This window comes from Berghia stephanieae, chromosome 3 (assembly GCF_034508935.2).
Source record: "Berghia stephanieae isolate SIO BIC M18660-M18661 chromosome 3, UCSD_Bste_1.3, whole genome shotgun sequence".
In the NCBI taxonomy this organism is placed as follows: domain Eukaryota; kingdom Metazoa; phylum Mollusca; class Gastropoda; order Nudibranchia; family Aeolidiidae; genus Berghia; species Berghia stephanieae.
This window is the reverse complement of record NC_088362.1, coordinates 63,387,933-63,403,310: the sequence shown is the minus strand read 5'-3', so window position 1 is coordinate 63,403,310 and position 15,378 is coordinate 63,387,933. Positions and strand designations below refer to the sequence as shown.

Below are 15,378 nucleotides of genomic sequence, written 5' to 3'. Positions count from 1 at the left end.
GGAAAATGGGAGGAGATATAGGTTGTGAGGAGAGTTTAGCACCAAAGGATGATGGGATAGATTTGGATGATGATGATGATAATGATGATGCTGAAGTTGATGGTTGAGTGCTTGATGATATGGATGAGACAGCAGTTGATGAGGGAATAGATGATGGTGAGATGGACTTGATTGATGAAATGGGGGTGGATGCTGGCACACGAGATGATAACGACGATGTTGATGTTGGCGTTGATGCTGATGTTGAGATCGATGACGACGTTACGGTAGATGATGATGGCGTGTGAGTCGGTAGAATTCTGCTCTTTGAAGTGGATGGTGAAGAGATATTTGGAATCGGCAATGGCCTACCGAGCTTTGGGCTACTCACACCCTTGTTGTCCAAGCCAGGTAATTGATTCAGCCTGGATGAAAGCTTTGGGGATGAACACGAGACTGGGGATTCTATGGTGATATTTCCACCTCTGACTGTCTGTCTGGATGGGACTTTCAGTTTTGGTAGCTCTGGGAGTTTCCTCTGAGGCTTGGTTGTTGACAGATTGGATGAGATCGTTTCTGAATTAAGGGCAGCTTCTTTTAGGTTTGAGGACTTTTGTGAGGAAGACGATGAAGATGATAAGGAGTTTGTGGACGAATGTTTTGAGGAAAGATCAGGATCATTTCTAGCCTTGTCTAAATCTTTTGTGACGGGATGAGAGATTATTTGCTTTGGTACTTGGGGTGTGAAAGAGGATGCAGGAGTTTTGTAAAGATTTGGGGGAGTTTCTCTGAGAGGTGGAGGGGATGAGAAGCTTTCCAAGGGGGAGACAAATATGTCACTGCCCGTAGATTCTCTGGTGTCGTTAAGGGGATTATTTGAAGGTGTTGATAAATCTGGCGATAGGTTTTTCTTATTACTCAGGACTACTGCTGCCGATGATGTTGATGTTGATGCCGATGATGATGATGAGGAGGATGTTGGTGTCTGAGAATTTACAACTGGTTGAGGGGAAATGGGTGATTTTTGATGACGTGAAAATGGCTCCACATTTTTCTCTGTATCAATTTCTGGGGTAAAATATAAACTACCCCTACCAATTTCAGCTGCCTTTTCGTCGTCCATGTTTTCAGTACTTTCCTCACCTACAACGTCATTTCCTGTGATCTCCTCCGTCTTTTCACTGACAGATTCCACATCATCCTTTATACCCTTGACATCCCCTTCAGTTTCGCCATCAGAAAAGCTTTCCTCTAATGCCAGACTCATCGTGGTCTGGTATTCTTTCAACATCTCCTCATCTGGAGCCTCATCATCCTCATCATTCCTATCAGTCGTACTCAAACCTTGGCCCTCCACAGAACTCACAGAAGACTCAGAGTCGCTCGGAGTAGAAATGGAAAAACTCGAATCCGCATCTCCTTCGGGCTTCTCAGTTTTACTGCTGCCAATTTTTCTTAATTTTACCGTTGTCCTTTTCCCAGGCTTTCTCCGTCTACTTGTGACGTGCCTATCATCAATATTACTGAACACAATGTCATCCACATCAGAATCCTGGGATAAATCTGGCATTGCAGCAATGCTCTCTAACACCCGTCTCAACGTATCATCACCTGTTGTGCTTACACCAACCGTATCAATATCCTCGAGATTAACATCCGGGATATTACGAGTTCCTAAATTCTCATCCCTGCCTATTATTTCTATATTTCCATCATCATAACTTTTATTATCAGGGATATTTTCTTCTTTGTGCTGGGATTTTTCTTCATCCAGAATCGCTGCTGATTTGCATGACTCATCATCATTTTCCTGAACATTTTCTGGTTTAGGGACAGACAAAAACTTTAATTTCTCAAGTTCGACACTGGGACTCCTGGAGACTGATGTTGATTGGGGTCTGGAGTTGTCAGTTGTCGTGGGGTCCGTTCTGGCTGCTTCACTTTCACTCGTCAAAGATGAACGCCCAGACCTCTGTTGCCGTTTTGCATTTTTCTGCCTCACCGCCTGCCTCCTCATTCTAAACTTGCGAGTTTTGAGGGCGCTTGGGCTGAGCCTGCCTTCTATAAAACTTTCATTCTCCCCAGAGCTGGATGTATCAGCCCTATGATGATCATCCAAATCCAACCCTTTTCCTTCCTTTCCTTTATGGTCTATATCCTTCAACAGTTGCTCCATCGCATGAGTCACAGCCGTTTTTTCTAGCATTTCATCTTCATCCTCTACTGCCTCTTTTTCATCTTCTTCATCATCGCCATCTTCAGCTCCCTTCTCTGTGTCTCGGTTCTCTTCTTCCTCCAAATCAAAAGATTTAGACTTACTGAGGATTCCCTTTTCCTTCACATAAACCTGTTTCACCTCTTCTTTTTCCTCTTCATCATCATCATCATCATCATCAACCTCCAACTCTTCTTCCAATTCATCGACAGAGCCAGCCTCTGACAAACTTCGTTTTTGTTCTTTATTTCTCATTGAGCTCTTACCCTCAGTCTCCCAACTCCCTGATGCATCTTCCACAAACCCATTTTCCACACTCTTCCGAGTTGATTCACTTACAGATGCAGTTCTATCCTCATCACTCACAGCACCGTTGTCCAGCTGTTTCCCTTTACCCTCATTTTCCACCACTTTGGCTTTTCCCTTTTTGTTCCCCATACCAAACATACTCCAGGGATCCAAACTGACCACTTTTGGTGGTTCTGAGAAAAAACTGGCTTTGCTGGCAGACAATCGGGTAGAGGGACTCGTGGGTGTTCTGGCTGCCGTTTTGATCAGTTTTCTGTCGTCTGCTGCGACAGGCGTCTGCTTGATTACTTTTGGTGCATTTTTGACTAGGGAATCTTCCTCGGATGAATCTGTCTCATACTCTGATTCTGTTGTTGTGACAGAAAAAAATAGATTAAAAAATATATGTATAAATGAATAAATTAATACAACCTTATGCCCCAGACAGTGAATGATATACAAAAGGTAATTGTAAAATAATTAACTTAAAAAAAAAAAGAATCACAGCCTTTTCATAATAACCTGAAATAACTAGAATGTGACTCAAAATCATAAAGATTGTGAAATGTAATGAGAAGCATATGTTACAATCTATTATTATGTATAATAAAATAAAGAGATTTTAAAAAAAAGTTTCTCCAGATAAATTCAAATCATGGCCTTTCAAACCAGAGTTAAATCATTTACATGTTTTGCCATTTGCTGATTTTTAATCTGGCACTGTAGAGGGACAGAGGAAGACAGAAAAAAACTATGGCAGGACAACATCAAAGAGTGGACAGGCCTGAATCTCAATAGCCTACTGGAAAAGGCCAGAGACTGTGACGAATGGCGTAAGGTTGTGAAGTCTGCATCTCGCTGGTCATGGGATTGAGCTAGTGAGTGATTTAAAGACTCTTTGGTGCTATTACTTTAACCTTGTTAATGAATTTATTAAATTATCCGACCAGTCACAGGCACATACAAAAGGGAGAAGGGGGGGGGGGGGAGGCATTTAAAAACAGAATATACGGTGAAAACAGATCCTACCTCCCTCCTCCACTTCCGTTGATTCATCCTCATCCTCATCTTCTACATATTCCTCCTCGTCATCATCACCCTCCCTGTCCTCCCCTTCTCTCAATCTCTGGTACTTCCTCTGTTCCAAGTTATCCTCCCTTGACTGGTGCCGACTACGTAGAGACCCGACCAATTCTATCAATTCCTCAGAGGTCAAAGGTGACCCAGGGAGTTCACTGGCCGATTCCCAGACATCATCTTCTGCCCCAGACCTATTGAAAAGCAAATCAATTTTGCAAATTAGTATGAACACAAAATAAATTGACTTTATACAAGTGTGTATCCTAGTGTTCTGAAATTTCAATCATTTTTTCTTTAAAGTCCATACGTTTCTGTGATCCAGTGGACAAAAAAATGTTGTGAAGAGCAATAAAAACCTTGCAAGCAATATTTGTACATTTCAGTGGTTAACCATTTTCAGACACTTTTCAAATAATTTAACTAAACATTCATAGGAAATTGTTGCTAAATAATGATATAAATCTGCCAGTGTTATATTATATATGCTGACAACCTTTGATAATATACTGAAGTTAAGAAAAAAAATTTTTAAAAAGTTTGCCAAACACTTCATTGACAGTCTCAGGTTTAAGTGTGGTTGAGTGGTCTTACTAGTGGTATGACACTCTCTTTCAAATCGGAAGGTCCTGAGTTTGAGCCTCGCTCAGCGCATATTTGAATCCATGGAGAAGGCTCTTTACTCACATTCTTCACCATACTCAGGTGTAAAGACCTGGTCGTTATCAACGTTATCTCTGTTGAAAAAAAATTGTAATATCGCCTAACAGGCGTCATGTCTCGTCCTACACATTATGTGTTGCTGTTGGTCAGGGACCCTCTGCAAAGCACGTTTGAGCACGTTCAGTGGATATTGTACTATATAAAAAGCTCAAGACTTTTTGACAAGTTGGGGATTGTTTTAATTCAACGACAAATGAAGTTAAAATTTTCAGATCAAATTTTAAAAGTTGTTATGTAACTGTACCACTTTAGACTATAGTTAAGTAAGGAAGAGATGAAGAGAATCCTTCATTTGAATTTGAACAATTCCAGAGCAACTTTAACACCCGATAAAACAAAAGATTTTTCAATAATCACAACGAAATAACATTTTTTAAAAACCATTTTTAAAACTACAAAATCTTGCAGTACAGGAAAGAAAAAAAAGAGGGAACAATAAAGATAATCATTTCCATTCCACACATAATAGAAATCAGGTCAGATTCAGAGAAAAACAAACATACAAGCCATATCATAAAAGAAAATTGTTAGTCACGTAAAAATAAACCAACAACATAAAGAGATGAAATTAAATCAGTTCATATTTATCTCTTACATTATAGCTTTTTAAAAAAGGACAGACTGTGATAATTAATTATGTAAAGCAAGAGATGTATACAATATCTTTTGACATTTCTGTCGATTTCTGTTTATACAAAGTAGTCCTTAAGAGTAACCAGGCCCATGGAACCAGAGTTTATCCCAGTTTCTATCCCAGCAATTGCTTGCTATTCTTTGGATAGGACGCTTGTCTTATCGCAATGTACTTCCGCCAGATCTAACAGACTCAGTTAGCCAATCACTGCTCAGTCCCTTTGCTTGTGAAGCGAGTGCTCGACTAACTGAGCTATTGGGACAATATTGGGACCCTCTTACAATAAAGTTTGAGATTAAAGTTATGATATTGAGAGGAAGAATTAACTTGGAGGCTAGAATCAATGTTTGATGTTTGATTTTTCGTTCTTTATAAAATCTGTGTTATTAATATTCGTACATAACTTTGTAGTTATGACACAGAGGTCCAGGCCTTTCATGCAGAAATCTCTTGTGTTCAAATCTAAATAAACCACTTTTCATTCATTTAAACAGTCAGGGGTGATTTCTGTTGAGACTCATGCATTTATTCGAGAAAACAAAAAAAAACAACAACAAACAAAGATCTAAAACAGTTCTCTTTATACCCATATTATAGATATTTAAAAAATGACTTAGAACATATTTATTCATGATCAAACTTAAACCGTAACCCTCGTGGAGAGATGCTGTGGCAATCAAAACAATTCAAATATGAACAATAACCGTACAATGAAAGAAAACAACTGATATACTTAACATTGAAAGTTTAAAAATCAGTTTTGAAATCAAGAATTGGATGTGAACAGTGGAAATATAGGTAGGCATAGGAAAAGAAAAAGTTCATACAACAATGAAGCATAAAATAGCACATTTAACTTTTTTTTCCCCATTAAGTTCATGACGATGATGATGATGATGACGACGATTATTATGGCATTATCATCAGATAACGATGATGATATATAATGAAAATTTACAACACTGTTTGGACACAAGCAACAGAGAGTCCAATATAAAGTTTGTAACTTCTTTCCACTTTCCATCTACAGATTTATACAGCTGGGAAAATGGCAAGGCAACAACTACAACAATCATGTCAAACAAACACATCAAGGAAAAATAACAGAAGAAAAATAATAATGATTGTAAAAGTCTAGCATGCTCGACTATAAAAAAAATTTTTTTAACGAATAAGGGAAGAAAAGAAAAGAAACAGACAAAACAAAAACACTGATTGACGACAAATGTCATGCATAAATTCTTCACATCTTCGGAATTCAAAAATATTTCAATTTCAAAACCAGGGAATTCTCAATTTCTACAATGGAGCACTGAAACATCAAAAAGAATAAAAAAACAAAAACATCCAAGGCCTTCCATCAAATTACCATTCATCGAGAATCCAGGCCATCTCAGATTCTGAGAGGTAATCGTATTCACTGTAGACAAGACAGATATACGTCTAAGTACAAACTGACTGAGTGAAGATTGACTACAAATGACTACATGAGTTTTGGTGACGAGAAACATCGTGACAATTTGCAGACCTGCCTACTTGAAAATGTAAACATTCGTAGTTTTTGGCAGATAAAAATAGTAGTTGCTATAGTTTACATTATAAACCAACAATTTACCCTCCCAATGATTAAATAACACTTTAAAATCCTTAAAATCATGCACTCTGTCATTAACTTTATTTTCAGTAAGTTATAATGACTTAGAGATGCTCATAAAGTTCTGAAATTAAAGCTCAAAATACCAAACACAGAACGTTTCGGTCTCAAAACCCTTCTTCAGCCAACAACAAAAAACAATGAAGACAAAAATACATTACTAAATTCCTACAAATTATCTCTTGTCTTCTATCTGGAATTTAGTAATGTATTTATATCTTTATTGTTTTTTTTGCTGTTGGCTGAAGTAGGTTTTGAGCTGAAACATTCCGTGTTTGGTATTCTATCCTTTTTTGAAGATGTTATATTTATTTTTCTTTATGACTTTTTACAGTCCACAGCTTCTAGCAGCCTCGTATCCCTTTGAAATTAAAGCCAACATTTCGTAATTCTACTAATTTTTCGTAGCAGTGGGCAGGTCTGAATTTGGTGGCCGCATACAAGACTCTGATAACCTTCATAACAATACAACTGTGAGGTCTAGGGGTATGACACTCACTTTTGGACCAGAGGGTCCGGGGGGTCGAGTCCCACTCTGAGGGGTGCATTGTTGGGGTCGAGGCTTGGAAAGGGATCTTTACTCAAATTTTCTCAACGTACTCGGGTGTAAAAAAATGAGTACCTGGCCATTAACAGAAAGGGCTCCGTCCGAAACAAATTGTAAAGCGCTTAGAGCATGTTCAGTGGATATTGCGAGATATAAAAGCTTACGTTTGTTTTTGTTTTTTGCTTGTTTTTTGGAGGGTTTTTTAAATATCTCATGACAGGTGTCATGTCTCATCCTAAATGTTAAGTGTTGCTGTTGGTTAGGGACCTCTTGTAAAGTACTTATAGCACCCTTAGTGGATATTGCGCTATATAAATGCTAAAGTTATTTTGTTGTTTGTTTTTTGTTTTGTTTTTTGTTTGTTTGGGGATTCCTTGCAAAGAACTTTAAGAACATATATCATAAAATGCCAAATATAATATAGAAGCATTGATTTTTTAGTGTTGCTTTTCTGTATCTTTAAAATAACAATAACAGTGATGCTAGTATGGCTTCATCAAAGTTTTTGTTAAATCCCAAGTATTTCTCTCCGGGTGAATATGTAATATGATGCAAGATGATACAAGACTAAGATGAAATGAAAGCCCACCTCTATACAACAAACAGATTTGACTAGATTATACAGCTAGTATTAAAACCATTTCAAACAATGATTTCATGTTATTCATGAAGACAAATTTGCGACCATTTGATCCTGTATCACCTGTTCTTCCCTCCTCATTTTTACCTCTTATGCTCAAATCATCATAAACTTTTATAAACCAAAAACAAAAGAAAAAAAAAAAGTTCCATGACAAAATTATATCAATCTATTAATTATCAATTTTCTAAATTTTATCAAATTCTAAAACAACACATGTCAATACAAAGTCCTCTATATTTGTCTAAATCTTTGCCAATATGTACAGGGTGTCCCCAAAAAATGTATACACATCCAAATAATTGTAAATATGGGATTTGATGAAATGAAATTATTATTTTAAAATGTAGTTAAAATGCAGTGAAAAAACACCCAAATAACATGATACTTTGAAATATTTTTATACTTATAAAATAATTAAATTTTATCAAATTCCACAATTATTCTTCATGTGAGTGTATATATATTTTTTGGGACACCCTGTATGTATGTACAACAGAGAATGTGATACGTTGTTCTATATTACGTGAATGTTGACCACAGTACGTCAAAACACTTCATACCTTTTCATGGGATTTGTCATTTTACTTTGGTGCGAGAATAAATAGAACGATTGAATGAAAATAATGGGCGTTCTTCAAAAAGTAACTGAGGAGTGATAAAAATTCTGAAAAGCTAGGGTATTTATGAAACAGTGACAAACAAAGCAGAAAAAAAAATACAAGAAAAAAATCATCCTAAAAAACCAGCCTGTCTTGATTTAGGATCGAACCTCAGACCTTCTGATTAACTGTATTCAGGAGGTCTGAGGTTCAATCCCCAGTTGAGGCAGTCGATTTTTTGGGGATGATTTTTTCTTATATTTTTCTTTCTGCTTTGTCTGGATACTGCTTCATACCGTAGCCATCGTTAACATATAGCCTGACACTAGAACCCTCTAAGACTTATAGTTTGACTTCATATTTTTAGGTTTGTGTAGCTAATGGTGAGTTGTCGTTAGTCGAGCTCGAGGATACAAGTGATTCCATTGGTTGAACTATTGAATACAACTCACGATATGTTTTTTTTTTGTGGCCAAAGACTTGTTTTTTGACGTCATTTTTTGGTCAGTGTCAGGCTATAAGTTTACGATGGCTACGTTCATACACACCTTTGCAGACTTTCATCTTACACCAGTGCCTGCTTCCCTAGTTTCTCACAACTTCGGAGTGATTTTCTTAAAACTTATAAAGACCATTTTACCATAATCTGAGATTAATTATCAATCGACGTACAGATTCCCTTTAATTGAATTTAAATCAGGTTTAAATAACATCAAAACAGTAGATTGAAATAGAGATTCTAGAGAAAATTTTCAAAATATCTCAAAAGGGGGAAAACTGAGGTAACAATTTCCATCTGTTTCTGAGTAAATTGACATTTGCATTCATTTTTATCTAAAATTCATCTTGTTAAATAATTTGAAGATGGAGGAGAAAATCCGTAAAAATTGACAAAAGAAAAGTCTGCATACGCTGATTAAATGTGCTAAGATTGGTTAAATCTATAAATATTTAAAATTGTTTCTTAAACAACCAAAAAATTAAAATTTCAACAAAATATTAAAATTGAAAAACCCGGTCTTCTACTGCTTAATAACTCCAAATCAATGTAGTGGGTAAAAACTATCTAAAAAAAAAAAAGGACAAAAAAGGAAGCTAATGACTTACTCATCATCGTCGTCAAGGTCGTCGGAGCTATCCGAATCCGACTCATCTTCGTCGTCCAACAAAGTGTCGGATGACATGGATGCCCGAAGGTTGTGCTCAAACTGCTCCTCCTCGGACTCTTCCTCCTGTCCGTCAAACGAGATTTCAAACTCCACCCTCTCCGGCGTCTTGCTGGGCTTATCTGTCATGTCTGAAGGCAAAGTCAGGGGACTTAACCCAGCAGCTGGGGAATGGATGGAGGCAGGACAGGACATGAAGCCTATATTTTCAATACTATGGGGGTGAGTGTTATGGTCTAAGATAGATAATTATTATATTATCTCATCCACTAATGTAATCTAGAGTTGTCCTAAACTATGGTCACGTGCCTAAACCCACAGACCATGGTTGAGTGATTTGTTAATTCGGTCCTTGTTCAGTAGTCTGTGCAAGAGGATGTGTGTATGGAAATGGAGATGAAAACACGATGAATAAAATGAGATATCTCATTCGTCCTAAGTGTTTTAGTCATTGTGTTTTGTTGAAAAAGGGGAAACCCGAAACGTACACAGTATCTGTCTTCGTCTAATAAATTGAAGCTTACAATTCAATACTTCTCGTTATTTTTTCCCTTGGAATTAATAAAGGATATATTACTTTATCGTGAAAAAAAAATCTTTTAGTAAAAATTTAGAGACCCTTTTCATTTTCAAAACTTGCGATTATCAAAATTTGATAGTACTTGTAGTGATTTGATGTCGCATGTGCAAAAATTCCTTTCATATAAAATCAACAGCAAACGATCACAAGCAAATAATTGTGCGGCTATGTGGTCTTGTGGTATGACACTCGCTTTCGGATCAGAAGGTCCTGGGTTCAAGCCCCGCTCGGCGCCTAGTTGAGTCCCTAAAAAAGACTCTTTACTAGCATTCTCTCACCATACTCAGGTGTAAAATGAGTACCTGGCCTGTCGGAAAAAAATTGTATTATTGCCTAACAATTGTCATGTCTCAATTTATGTTACATGTGGCTGTTGATCAGGGACCCTTTGTAAAGTGCTTTGAGCATGTTTAGTGGATATTGCATTATATAAAAGCTTAACTTTAAATAATTTACCAGCAGCTCTTCTAGGTGATTTTTCCTTGGAAGCCAGAATATTGTCCTCCTTGTCTTCAGGGGGTGGCTGGATGACTGTGTGGGGAACATTCTCCTGTAAATGATGGAAAATAAACAAACAAATAAATAAATAAATAAATAAATAAATTCATAACAAAATAACAAACAAAATAACAAACAAACAAAATAAATAAATAAATAACAAAATAAATAAATAAATAAATAAATAAATAAATAAATAAATAAATAAATAAATAAATAAATAAATAATGAAATGATATGAAATGAAATGAAAGGAAATGAAATGAAATGAAATGAAATGAAATAAATAAATAAATAAAATGAACAAAAAATCAAAACATAATGAACCAAAATGAATATAAAGCTTCAAAAAAAGAACAAGATACCAAACACAAAACAATTCGGGCTCAAAACCCTTCTTCAGTCAATAGCAAAAACAATAAAAACATAAATGCATCACTTAAAATCCAGAACATTTGTTTGTAGTCAGAGAAGGCCTAAATAAACTCCTGAACCTTGAACTCTTATAATGTAATAACAATCCTTCAGAGCCATTCGGCTCATGGAGCTGGAGTTTATCCCTGTTTCTATTACGTGAAATGGACAATAGCAATTGCTTGCTATCCTTTGGGTAGGACGCCAGTCTATGTCAAAGTACTTTCCGCCAAATCTAACAGACTCAGTTCCCCATTACTGCTGGGTAGACAGGGGGGTCAGAAAAAAAACTCGACTGCACCCGGAATGATCTTGATTCCTTTGCATGTGAAGTGAGTGCTCTACCAACTGAGCTATCGGGACTCCCCAATGTAATAACAACACATAATTAAATAAATGACAATCAATATTAATATGGTTGTGTTTATTTTTGGTAGTAAAAAGGAAGAAAAGGGGACAGTAAAAGAATTCTAGAATTACAATTAAAGCACCCCAAAAAAAAGTAAGACAAAGGGGAAGTGGTCAAATAGAGAACATGTAGATTCCAAAAGCACAGCATCAATGTACTTAGTTTGAGATCACTTTAAAAAGTCTCATCCTGACACTAGCACATGATCCAACAAAGATGAATACACTCAAATGTTTATTTAAAAAATATAACTATTAGTACATAACAGAGTGATGATTTAATAGGGGAAAAAATATCTCCTAAAACTAACACTATACATTTGACTGATTCCCTCACAGCCAAAAGAAAAAACTCCAGAAAGGACCAGGAACAAAACCAAGTAATCTCATTCCAAGACAAAGACAGAGAGAAGCTCAGAAAACAAATAAAGGGGGATAGAAGACACAGCAAGTGACCTCCTGCCCACCATGGGAGGTTAACAGATGGTTGATTAAAACAACGCATAAAATCTATGGTTACCTTGGCCTCCTCCTCCAGAAGTCTTTTTCGACGACGTATTCTCATCTCAGGCAGAGCGTGTCGATAGCAGTAGAATTTCACTAAAACACAACAGGATAAAATAATTATCATTTTGTTTTAAGTTTATGTTGTTTTTGTTTTTTTGTTTTGGGGGGGGGGGGGGGGGTTGTTATGGAAATTTTACAAAGTTAGTCTCACCCCATTGAATTCCTCTCAATCATTACCAAAAAATGTGATCTGATACAGCGGAATCTGCATAAAGTCAACTTCTGCTTCAAGTCAACACCTCTTGCTGGTCTCCAATTTGCTGTCCTTTATCTAAATGTTTTCCATTTAAGTAATAAAAAAAAGTCGTTCTTCAGAGCCACTGGCCCATGGAGCCGGAGTTTATCCCGGTTTCTATAGCGTGAAACAGACAATAGCAATTGCTTGCTATCCTTTGGATAGGATGCTAGTCTATAGCAAAGTACTTTCCGCTAAATCTAATAGACTCAGTTACCCATTCACTGCTGGGTGGACACGGGGGTCAGAAAAAAAAAAATCTCAACTGCACCCAGGATCAATCACGGTCAATTTGCATGTGAAGCGAGTGCTCTACCAACTGAGTTAACCGGGACCCCCAAATGTGCTCCAAAGATAATGGGTAAAGTCAACCTTGCTTGAAGTCAAACCAATCTCTCTAGTCCAGCAGTGTTGCCTTTATTAGAATTCCACTGTACAGTAACTCATAACCCTTGTCTGACAAGTTTCCAAAGACTGGATTTAAAAATGAATATGATCAGAGAACTAATGTGTTAGTTTTTACCTCTTTATTTATATTTTATATCATAAGAATTTATATTCTTTCTTTAACCCTCTCCTTACCACCTGCAGCAAAATCATCACATTTGTTACGACACAATATATATTTTTCTTATTCACATTTATTTCGTATATTACAAACTTTGAAGAATGATCTTTGTTTAATTACTAAGAACATAAAGTTGTTTTGTAGAGAGCTTGTTTGAGTTTTAAAAAATCAGTTTTTCTGCTGGGTAAGCCTGCCATTTTGGGAAAATATTGAAAATGATTGGTAAGGAAAGAGTTAACATGTCATCATTCAAGCAAACGTCCCAAAGAATTTCTTTCAGCTCTTACATTATTTCGACAAATGTGTCAATGCATGACATAATCAGTCGGAAGGTGAAAATTTTGGATTTGCATTTGGGGGGGGGCGGGGGGGGGGCATTTTCTGAAAGAATATGCTCCCCAGAGCACTTTAATCTTTATTTGAAGTAAATCGGGTGATTTTTCATGAAGTTATGGTCAGATGTATGGGAAAGGTATCCAGCAACTTTTCTCAAATTTCATACTTTTTCAACTTGACTAGTTGTAAAAAATATTTAGAAGTGAAATTAAGCTTTGATATTTCCCGAAGATGTACAAAAAGGGTTGATTTTTAATCATTTATGCTAAGAACTCATTTTGGATAAAAATTGACCTTCTAACTAAACTTGGCAATAATTCAAGTTCAAACCTTTTCACCATCCGACTGATTATGTCATTCACTGTAACAAATACAAGTTTTAAGGCAACAAATCACAAATATCCTCACCTGGTTTGGCGTCTTTATCACAAGAGTAGTTATTGAGACGGAGGCCCACATAGCAATGATCACATTTGAAGCATCCCCGATGGAAGAACTCGCCTTCTGCACTCATCCTCTCCATGATGTAAACTCTCTTGTGGCAGAAGGAGCAAAATTCACTGGCTGATGAGGCAGCAGCGAGGGCTGGCTGTCCTTTCTATTTATAGTTAATTTTTTTAAATAAAAGAGATAAGAAGAAATTTGAGAGTATAAGTATGTTAAAACATTTGTGAAAGGCAGGAGTGTGGGTTAGGTATAGATTTATTTATGTAAGACTATGTTGGAATGATAACATCAAGAATGAAAAATATGAGAACATGGCAGGGATGATGAGGATGGTAATTATGCTTATAATGACAATTGTAAGATGATGATGATGATGATGATGATGATGATGATGATGATGATGATGATGATAGTGAGGAGGAATTGACGACAATGACGGCGATGACCACAACAATAGCATTGATGATGATGATGACGACGAAGTGTTAATGATAGTTGCCAAAATAATAACATAAAAATGAGGCTGAACAGGATTTTAAAATTTACATAATGAAATAAAAAATACAACAAAAAAACAAACAAAAAAACCCACACAAGGTACAGAAATCATAAAAAAAAGAGACGAACCATTCTCCGTATAGGTTCTGGGGCAGGCTGGTCCTCCAGACTCTTGAACTTGGCCCTGAGCATCTCAGCCATGGCGGTCACACTGATGGCACCAGTCATGTCTTCACCTGGCCTAACGCCTGCAGGTTTGGCCTCCATGCACTGTTGATTTACCTTAAAGACAATGATATAGAAGGAATGAAATTGACATCACTCAGCTCTTTGTTATTTTTTTTTTTAGACAGCCATTTTTAAGAGTCGTTTTCACTAAATTGTATCAATCAGACTTTAAATGTTTCATGTTACCCATAGTTTTTATGTGTTGGTAAGTTATATCCATTAGATATGTTTGTTTTTAAGGGTTTTTACTGCGCATGCGACACATTAAGATCATTTCAGCACCAGTAAAAAGGAAGAAAATGGGACAGTAAAAGACTCTAGATTTATAATTAAAGCAAGTAAAAGCAAGACATAGGAGAACTGATTCAAATATGGAACAGAAGTAGATTCCAGGAGCAAATCATCAATGTACTTAGTTTGAGATTCCCTAAAAGTCTCATCCTGACATCAGCACAGGATTCCACTAAGAGAAATGGACTCAAATGTTTACAAGATATGTTCAAAACAAAACAAAAAAAAACAATATAATTATCATTAACTAACAAAGAAATGATTTACAAGGGAAAAAAAAAATCACCTCCCAAAACTAACTCTATACATTTGACTGTTCCCCTCTCAACCAAGGACTCAAGCAAGGGCCAGGATAAAACCAAGTAATCCCATTCCAAAACAAAGACAAAAGGCAAATCAGAAAACAGATATAGGGAGAAAGAAGAGAAGACATAACAAGTGACCTCTTGCCCCTTATGGAGGTCAAAAGAACTGCCCAGAATTTTAGATCTAATAAATAAGCTTCAAAAGCAGTCTTCAAGAGACATAGAGCTGATGGAGTGAGAGATTATCTTGGTTTCTATCGTGTTAAATGGACAACAGCAATTGATGGCTACCCTTTGGGTAGACTGTGGTTGAAGCTCACCTGTAAACGGTTGGCAATCTCCTCCATTGGAAGCTTGTTACTTGTCTGAGCTTCTCGCATCTGTTTTATACACAAAATTTAAAAAAAAAAAAAGACATGAGCTTTCAAAAAAAAATTATTTTAAATTGAGCTTTTATATAGAGCAATATCCATTAAAC

The 15,378-nt window shown here is 36.4% G+C and overlaps 1 protein-coding gene across 1 annotated transcript in view; it reads right to left on the bottom strand.

The window, feature by feature from the left end:
* The window catches only part of LOC144968177 (uncharacterized), a 106,344-nt gene that overhangs the window by 18,014 nt on the left and 72,952 nt on the right, over positions 1 to 15,378 (bottom strand). The window contains exons 17-25 of the mRNA XM_078906266.1: positions 15,221 to 15,280; positions 14,206 to 14,358; positions 13,540 to 13,729; positions 11,946 to 12,025; positions 10,562 to 10,655; positions 9,467 to 9,689; positions 6,286 to 6,336; positions 3,512 to 3,753; positions 1 to 2,850 (exon numbers count right to left, since the gene is read on the bottom strand). The exon at positions 1 to 2,850 is cut by the window's left edge and continues 1,068 nt beyond it. Of these exons, the coding sequence (XP_078762392.1) occupies positions 1 to 2,850; positions 3,512 to 3,753; positions 6,286 to 6,336; positions 9,467 to 9,689; positions 10,562 to 10,655; positions 11,946 to 12,025; positions 13,540 to 13,729; positions 14,206 to 14,358; positions 15,221 to 15,280 (3,943 nt within the window). The remainder of the gene's footprint in view (positions 2,851 to 3,511; positions 3,754 to 6,285; positions 6,337 to 9,466; positions 9,690 to 10,561; positions 10,656 to 11,945; positions 12,026 to 13,539; positions 13,730 to 14,205; positions 14,359 to 15,220; positions 15,281 to 15,378) is intronic.